Source organism: Apium graveolens, chromosome 2 (genome assembly GCF_009905375.1).
Source record: "Apium graveolens cultivar Ventura chromosome 2, ASM990537v1, whole genome shotgun sequence".
In the NCBI taxonomy this organism is placed as follows: Eukaryota; Viridiplantae; Streptophyta; class Magnoliopsida; order Apiales; family Apiaceae; genus Apium; species Apium graveolens.
The window spans coordinates 307,846,371-307,856,134 of NC_133648.1; the positions used below are offsets into that span (position 1 = coordinate 307,846,371).

A 9,764-nucleotide genomic window follows, 5' to 3' on the forward strand; every position below is an offset into this window, starting at 1 on the left:
TATATTTGATAATGTCATGGCTAATATGTTTTATGTTTAGATTTCAGATCTTATTTGAATAGGACAAATCAGTACTTAACTGATCAGTACTTATACTGGACGTCAGGACTTAAGGGATATCAGTACTTATGTTATCAGGAGATAAGCATCAGGAGATAGATATCAGAACTTAAGTGCTGAAGGACGATCAGATAAGGACAGTAGCTGATTAAAGTTAAGAAGATCAAGATAAACATAAGAAGAGATATGCATGGAGAAGGAATTCCGTAAAGAATGGAATACTTGGAAGAAAAGATATTTGATTGATATATATTAGGAAGCAGAATTATATTCCATATCAATTAGCGATTATCTTGTAACTGTGTAATATATAAACACAGACATAGGGTTTACACTATAAGTGTTATCATTATCGAGAATATTATTTACTGTAACCCTAGCAGCTCTCGTGATATTTTGTTCATCACTGAGAGATAACAGTTTCAGATTGTAACAGAGTTTATTGTTTCAATAAAGTTTGTTTTCTGTTATATAAGTTCTTGAAGTTTGATTTGATTGTAATAAACACTGTATTCAACCTCTCTACAGTGAAAGTGTGACCTAACACAAGTAGAGCAAGAGTTACGAACATCAGGTTTCATTGATGCAAAAAAAGGGAACTTCCGTATTTTTGGTAGGGCTAGCCAGTTTTTTTTAAGATTTTTGTTTGTACCACTACGAGCCCGCAGGGCAGACAACTATATACGATAAATCATTTTTGTCTGGAAAAATAAAATAAAGTATCAAACGAGATTTTTCTTTATAGATTTATTTCTTTCTTTTGATGTTTAAAGTTAGTACCAAACTCTTGAAAAACTAATTTCGTGACTAAATTACTATTCTTAGTGTATACTTTCATTTTTTGAAATTGGCATCATGTTTAATAAAATATTGTGTGTCTCTTGACAAAATGCAAAGTGTGCATATTAGAAATAACACTTCTACATATTGCATTGTAGATTTCAAGGCAAAGGTTGATGTTCTTTTAGGTCGTGAATTAGCTTAAGAAGTAGTAAAGCAGGTTGTTGCTTAGCGCATAAGTGTCGCTTTCTAGCGCTATTAATGTAAATTACTTGTGAAGATACAGGTGGAAAGCTTATATTTGGAGATCAGGAAAGCTACTAAATCAAAAAATGGGTTCCCTGAATGAGTTACGGGTACCAGACCTATAACAACATTTAGATTAGCTGTCGAGGAACATCAGATTGTTTACATTTCCCTTCCCTTGAAACTTGCAAAACTCTGTCAAATTCATTGAGGAGTCTCAGTCTCTTACATGCTAAATATATATTTGTCAAACCCATTATATTTGTCTTTAGTATATATTCGGTTAAATGTATGTAGGAGATGGTGAATACGATAGCACCTAAATTTTTATTCATCCAATTACTATCATCATTTGACGGTAGTCTTATTATCTACTATATCTTTAATGTTTTGTTATTGTGATATTGCATCTGCATAAATAATTTATCATTTTTTAACTTTCAGAATTTGCAGATATACTATTTCAGGTGCAATGACTATTTCAATAAAATGTTATTTTTGCAGTAGAGATTAAAGAATTATTAATGTTGGTGTATATTATTTTGGTTACAACCCTCAAATATGTATCTTTGTTGCTCAATAGTATCATAACAAAAATTGTGTTATTATTTATAACAACAAATAACTACGAATTTTTTTTTTCTCAAATAAGTTGAATAGTAATATCTGAGCCAGCAACCAAATTTGCTTCATTTTCTTTATTTTTTGTGAGTATATTAAATAATACTAATGAAAATGAACCCATTTTATGATCGAAAATTAAATTACAAATATGTTATAACAACCGCGCTTCGCGCGGTTTTTTCAGCTAGTTATCACATAGAGTAACATTTTACCAAACTCTGGAATTAAAATTTGAACACTGTGATTTTATATGATAATTTAGGCTCTGTGTGTGAGTACGGTTGAAAACTGTTGTGCTGTGAGAAAAAGTGTTGGTGGAAAAAGTGCTGTGAGGAAAATTAGATGACTATTTGGTAAAAAATTTTTAATTTTTGCAAATTTCGAGATATAAAAAATAATATTTTTGAGAAGGTTTGATAATAAAACTGATAGCTATTTTCTGCAAAAAAAAACATCTTTTTTTCAAAAGTACGGGGGACATACTTTTGGAACCAACAATTTTTAGATCAAAAGCGTTTTTCCAGAAAGCAGCTTTAGAATTTACCAAACACCTTCTGACAGATTTTCAGCAAAAAACTGCTATAATCGTCTGGAACAACAATACTAAACGGAGCCTTAATTAAACTGCGATCAACTGCTGATCCAGCTATATATTAAAATTCTTTCGTATCAATTAACCAAGGGAACACAACACATACCCAGACATACAGGCCGCATATAGATGCCTCAGGGAGAAATACAGAGCAAGAGATGAGGATAGCATATTGTATGGTCAATCAATTGGGAGTGGACCAACCATGGAATTAGCGACGTGAGCGCCTGCATTAAGGGCTGTAATCCTTCATAGTGCAATCTTGTCTGACCTTTGAGTAATAAATCGAATGAAACGAACACTTTGGCTTGATATATATAAGGTATGTTTATTTTAACGAGCATACAGTATGAAATGTATATATTTAAACGTTTGTTACATGTTAAAAAAAAGATGGTACAAAACGTGAGATGATGAAAAGTTATAATTAAACGCATGACGATTTCACTTTTTTGGCAGTTATTTGGGGTTAGTGATATTTTGAATCATTTTTTACACTCAAGTGTCATTAAGGGCAACACCCAAGAAATTTTGTTATGAACCCTAATTATATAATAAAGCTTTTTCGAGCCTAGCAGAAAAAGCAGGTCATCTAAATTGAATCAATTTTCAGGCATGTATATGTTATTTGTAATATGCAAATAAATTTAAAATACTTAAAATGACAAAACAAAGTTAAAAATCACTTAATTTTTCGAAAAACTGATTTTATGTAATACTAGTTGGTAAGGTAAGGTAACTTGCTTCACGGTCCCGAAATTTTAAAATAATAGTATCATATTATTATTTGCATAAAACTTAAACTCATAATTCGTGCAAAATATAGACTTAAATATAATATATAAAAATGATTTTAAAATATGTAGTTAAAAAAATCGAAATTAAGTGTAATTTTAAGATTTCACCGTATAGTTATAGTTATGCATGCACCTAATTATTTATTTATATAAATCTGACATGTTAACTTACTAATACGATTATTTTAAAGTAAACCGATGCTTGAATGTTCCGGAACAAATAAAAATTTAAGGAAAATAAAATTTATAGAGTAAAATTTAATTTTTGTCGGTTGAGATTTTATTACGTAAAATTTTAAAAATAGTTGTATAATTTTTTAATGAGTACTAAGATTTGGCACCTAAATATGGTTTCACTTATTAGTATAGATAGTTGATAACTCGTGTGAAACACGGGACCGAGACTAAAAATATTGAATTAATATTTGTAGAGTATTATTCATAATCCGTGTGAAACACGAATTAAAATTAATATATTAATATCAAATATTAAATTGGTACTTGTAGTTAAAAAGAATCGAATCAGTTATGAAATTTTCCACTATAATTCTAGTTTTGCATTGTTTTACCTGATATAAAAAATCTAACATATTAGTTTTATTTGTGTGAAACGAATTGTATATCTATCTTATGAACCAAATATTTGTTCTTTAGAAAATTTTATATTAATTAATATAATTTGATAATTATCTTATAATTAGTCTTTTCAATATAGTTTATTTAATATTAGTTAATTATCGATAACAATTAATTTACAAATTAAAAGTAAAATAATACTACAGAAAATAAAGTTTATAGGGAATAAAAGTCAATTCATATTAATGATTTACTTTGTAGTTAATAGTTTTTCAAAATAAAAGTAAATATATGTTATTTTACTTAATTTAACGTAACTTAATAAATTTTTAATATAATTTATAAATAAATAAAATTTACAGAGAATATAAGCCAATTTGTGTTAGTAGTTTGTAGTTTTTCTAAAATTAAAAATAAATATAAGTTATTTTACTTAATTTAACGTAACTTTAATATAATTTACAAATCGTTTAAAAATTATTTTTATTTTATAAATTAAAAAAATGATTGCATGAACACTAACTAACAAGAAAATAAAATTTACAAAGAATATAAGTAAGTTGTGTTAAAAACAAAGTTGATAGAGAATAGAAATTAACTTATGTCAAATTATGTTAAAACAAAGTTGATAGAGAAAAGAAGTAAGTGAGGTAAGTACCAAAATTTGGTAATTTGGTACTTCTTTCATTTCCTAATTTGCTTGCTACAAGTGTACTTTTAACACCAAATTATGTACGGGTCTATGTGATGTTGCAAACCTTGTAAAACACGCAGTTGCAGGTACTAGATTCTAGTTCCAACTTCAAAGAAAATGTGGTAAATATAAAAACATTGAACAAATCACAATTTGGCATCCAGTTGCACATTCTGTGCGAGTATTTGAAAGTGATATAAAAACCTACACCAATCAACTAATGTCTGTGCATCAAAATTGCAGGAGCTTCTAGAACTAATATTCCTATATGTCATGTCACATGTACACTACACAACCCCATGATAAAGTCTGTCAGATACATATATAAAGCTTTTTCTAACATAACTTGACAAATTTACAACTGCCACATAAGCAGGATGAAGACGTAGGGTAGCATCCATCGGAAAATGATTAATTTCATCATGAGAAACTACAAGTTTATGAGTCATGGTCCTGAGCGACGGATATGATCGATTCATCATACATCAAAATCATCTCCATACAGTTTCATTTGCATCACTGAAAATCTCATTGTGATGTTCTATTAAGCATTGAACAACATCAATCGCACTAAAGTCAGCTGGAAGGCCATCATCCAAAGAAATTGGTGTAGATGCATCAACTCCTTCGGTCTCTTCTGCATTAGCAACACCATAAATGAAGGTACAATCTCAGGTTTTGAACTGAATCTACCACAGAAGAACATTCGCAGCTTATATCTATAATTCAGTACCCAGAAAATGTGCACACTATATTTTTAACGAAACATGACTTTCGTATTTACATTAACCTGCCTAAGCCAAAAAGTGAATGCAACAATTCAAAGTTTAGGAAGATGCAGTTCAAATTTCAGAACAGCAATTGCATTGCAACCTTAAGGTTTATTCTTGTGAGTTGTTAGTTGTTACAGTTTACTGAGAGAGGTCTCAAAATCTGGCAAATAAATATTATACAAAAAGAATAAATTGAAACTACATGTCTATAATGAAAACGAGGGAAAGATGGGGCTTTTTACCTGCAAGCATATCAAATTCAACATTATCCCTTGACAAATCCACGTTATTCTTTGTTTGATTTCTTGAAGGATGACTCCAAAACTGTCTATGGAACTCTGGCCTCCGACCCTTCTGCCAAACTATGATAGGAGCCATTTCCATTGCAAGACTCCGGGCATCCATCTGCAAATTTTGCGGAAGTTATCCGTCATGATCTAGGAGGTTCTTTAATAACCGTGACTATCTCGACAGACTATTCAAAAAATTATAAATCCTAGATATTTCAGACTTGAAAGCACTTGAACATTAATAAAAAAGAGTCCAAGACTTGACCTCATTTATTTATGAAGGCAATTTAGGTATATGTCAAGATCATAGGAAGAGAGGATACACATTCAGATTATATAAGAGAGAGAGAGAGAGAGAGAGAGAGAGAGTTTGAAAATGCCTTGGTAAGAAGTGAATTCTGGCTAACACGGAGCAAGAGTGCAGTAACAAGTTCTAATGTCATGTAGTTAACGGTTGGAAGCCTTTTCAATACATCTCGTAACCCAGGTATGCTAGAACGTGATCGTTTGACTTCATCATGTAGTTCAAACGTAGTTAAGGGTTCAGGCAGGCTTTCGAAATAACACTTGATCAAGATTGCAACATCAATTGGGTTTATATTTTCTGGCAGTGAAGCACTGGGATCTGTGAAGAACAAACACCAATTACACTATGTACAGGATATAATTATGAAATTTTAATAATCTTGCACACTATACCTTGGTTGTATAAAGAAACCAACTGCTGAATAACCTTTCTATTTCCTTCAGACTTGAACAACTCTTGAGATTTTAATCCTAAATGACCAATAAAAAATTGCCATGATATGCAGAACGTAAATTACCATTATATACACATTTAGTAGTAATGCAAATTACCTGACAGTACGAGATAATCTGCACACTTAACTAGTACATAGGGAATAGGCCTGGTTGACTCTTGCCTTTGCACTGTAATTTCAATTGGAACTCCAAATACTGAAGAAAAAATAAAAGTTAATACATAACATTTTGAATAAATTTATTACCCTCATCGAGTGCATTAAAATATTTCTTCTAACAGCAGCAGAGAAGCATACATAAAAAGTACTAATACAGGGTCTATAATCTTACTCCTCTAGTCAGATGCTGAGGTATTAAATCTTTAACTCATAAAATCAGTGGTTCAAGCTTATGATTGTCTCAGAATTCAACTTGTCCTGAATCTAATGCGGAGTTCAAGGTATGAAATGAAAGCACACCATCGGATCTGGAAATTCTTATGTTACTCAGTTCCTCATTAAAAGTGTATCTCCCCCAGCCCATGCTTCCGTCTCTCCTAATTCTCAACACCAGACTCAATTCCATTCTCATGGGTCCCTAACGGTGACAAGTGGCAGATAAGAGAGAGATGTTCAAATGAGTGTGTGCAAAAGTCTCCTAATTGACCCTCAACTAACACACATGTTTTTCAATGTAGAACATTCACCCTATTATTGATCTGAAGGTTTAATTTTCAGCGTTATAAAAAATCAAGGTATAAAATTTAGTTGAACAGAGGACATAATGCACGAATAGAATTGTATTTAAGCTTTAAATTACCCGGCACTTATAATTTTAAAGTTTTGTTGATTTTCAAAAAGAAAAATATATGCATCTTCTTAAACAATTGATAGGTTAAGTGTAAATCTCCCATAAAAGCTAGCTAGGAAACTCTTACCATCTGTGCCTGCAACTCCCTGCAAAATAGATGCAAGATATAAAGATCTCCAACTTGAAAAATGCAACTTAAACATATGTTAAATTTATTATTTATTCAGTGCATATATATGCATATGAATGTACCTTCTGCCACCTCTCAATATCAGTTAAAAGAACCTTACTCTTCTGTTTAGTTATCTTTGCCACCTGAAACATGACCAACTCATACATGTTAATGGTCCTTTCCCACAAGTTTGAAGCAATTACATTACCAATAATGCTTCTTACATATATATGTAGTAAGGACAATGTCTTGAAATAGTGAAGAACTTTTTCAGACTCCCAAAAATACTCGTAAGATAAATTTTTTTCCATTTTTTCTATTGCAACAATGAAGTTACAGCTCGTATAACTTTTTTCACAATTGAGAATCTTAATAACAATGTGTAACAATGTGATATATGAGAGGCTAGGGCCACTTTTGGATCCATGAAAGTAATAACAATATTGCCCTTTATGTAGCTATCCACAATGTTGAAGACCTTTTAATGGCTCACTCTTCAAATCAAATCAATGCAAAATAGTACCATGCTATGTAAATCTACCACATGCATTCAATTTTTTTTTCAGATGTATGTTCATCAGTCTTTCCAAGAGAACCCTGGGGGTGCACTATATTTTCATAAAAGTTGCAGCTCATTAAATAATAATATAGTGAGGAACTAATCACACAAAAAGCCCAACCCAAAGATACTTAGAACATAACAGTTTTGGCTGAAACCTCAGGCACACTTCCAAAGTTAAAGATAACTATCAACGTTGAACATGTCTCAATATAAGCATGCATTAATAAAACCACAGCTAGATGTAACCCACTTTATTATACAGCAATTCAAATATTAGCCCAGAACCTCAGGGGTTCATGTGTGCAACCAGAAACCAAACCTAATACAGTTATGCAGCGTTTCTGATGCATATACTAAGCAAGCTATGCTAAATTACCTCTTCAACCTTTATTTTTCCAACATTGACCTTCTCTTTTGTTTCTGAAACACCCTTCCTGAACAACATTCCAGTTGTAGCAGCAGCAGAGAAAAGACGTTCTTGCATAGCCTGTCTTGTAGAAGGTTGTTGAAGAAATGACCATCGACTTTTTACTATTGAGCCAACTTTTTCAGCCACGTCTGCGACATTGCCTTTGGCATCTTTGGCAACCTCACCTACAAATGTTCCCGCAGATTGCCCAGCCTCTTTAAGCTTCACACCTAAATCAACAATTAGGTATATTTATTACTAGGGTGATAAATAAGCAATATATATACATATGCTGCAAATTTTTGTTTAATTACCAGAAGTTGAAAAGAAATCACTAGCCTTCTCCTGCCACTGAGGTGATGCTGGTGTAGGCATTGCAGTGACCGTAAACCTAAGTCTATCAATGGGAAATAAAATCATCATATGATACTCAATGATCAGAGTCAATAATAAAAGCAAATCTATGAACATATCATAATATAGTAAACTTCATTCAGCTAAACAAACTCTTAAATAAATAATTCATTATAGATAGATTGATCAATTAAATTTGGTGATCTCTCTCTCTCTCTCTCTCTCTCTCTCTCTCTGTCTCATCTCTCTCTATCTCCCTCCCTCCCCCCCCACCCCCCCTCTCTCTCTCCCTCTCTCCCCCCCCCTCCCCTCCCTCTCTCAATTGATATTCAGTTCATGGTATTTTAGATTAAATATTTCCTAATTAAAAATTCAAATTCTCTCTCTCTCTCTCTCTCTCTCTCTCCCTCCCTCTCCCCCCCCTCCCTCTCTCAATTGATATTCAGTTCATGATATCTTAGATTAAATATTTCCTAATTACAAATTTCAATTCTCTCTCTCTCTCTCTCTCGCACTCTTACACACATCACTCACACAATAAACAATCTTCCATAATTCATGGCAAACAATTCCAAGAAAACTAAACTAAATTAAACACAGAGACTAAAAATTCAACCTTTAAATTAATTTTACTTGTACACATACACATACACATACACATACACATACACATGATCATATCAAATCAAACACACAAAAACACATACACACATACAATCACTCCCAAGTTCAAAACTTTAACACAAATCTCAAACACCACTTTACACTAAAACCCAAGAAAAAGATTCAATTTTTACACGCAACCCAAGAAAATCTTGAAGTGGGCAAGAAGAGTTTACCTTGTATCTCTCAAATCAGAGACTTGTAAACAAAGAGCTGTTGGTTATGATCAAGAGGGGGAAAGAAAGAATTATAAAAAGGAAAATAAAAAATGAAAAAGTCAGCGAAGTACAAAGACCAAAGCTGATTGGTTTTGTTGATAGAGTGTAGATTATTATTGGTGGTCAAGCATGCAGGTTAAAATTACCCAAAATCTGGAGATTTCTAACCGATATAACTGTTTTTCGGTTCTTTCTCCCTTTCAAATTTTCTACCTTGTTTTGAGGAAATATATGTGAATATGTTATCAATTTAAAATGGTACGATGTGTTCAATATTTTATTACTTTGAAAAAAAACCCAGTTGGTAATTAGGAAAAGACACGATTAGCTATTTTTTATATAAAATTAAAATGATCATTTTTTAAAATGTTAACAAATTTTAGTAGATGAAATATTCAACTGT

The 9,764-nt window shown here is 31.7% G+C and overlaps 1 protein-coding gene across 1 annotated transcript; it reads right to left on the reverse strand.

Annotated features, from left to right (window-relative positions):
- Positions 1 to 4,489: 4,489 nt before the first annotated feature.
- On the reverse strand, positions 4,490 to 9,471 carry LOC141708685 (putative Rho GTPase-activating protein At5g61530). The gene is made up of 10 exons (XM_074512429.1): positions 9,320 to 9,471; positions 8,441 to 8,523; positions 8,094 to 8,356; positions 7,236 to 7,298; positions 7,111 to 7,129; positions 6,291 to 6,389; positions 6,132 to 6,209; positions 5,813 to 6,057; positions 5,385 to 5,547; positions 4,490 to 5,006 (listed from the first exon to the last, which is right to left on the reverse strand). Exons 2-10 carry the CDS (start codon positions 8,499 to 8,501, stop codon positions 4,861 to 4,863), a joined length of 1,137 nt encoding a protein of 378 aa, XP_074368530.1. The 5' UTR covers positions 8,502 to 8,523; positions 9,320 to 9,471; the 3' UTR covers positions 4,490 to 4,860.
- Between the last annotated feature and the right edge of the window lie 293 nt (positions 9,472 to 9,764).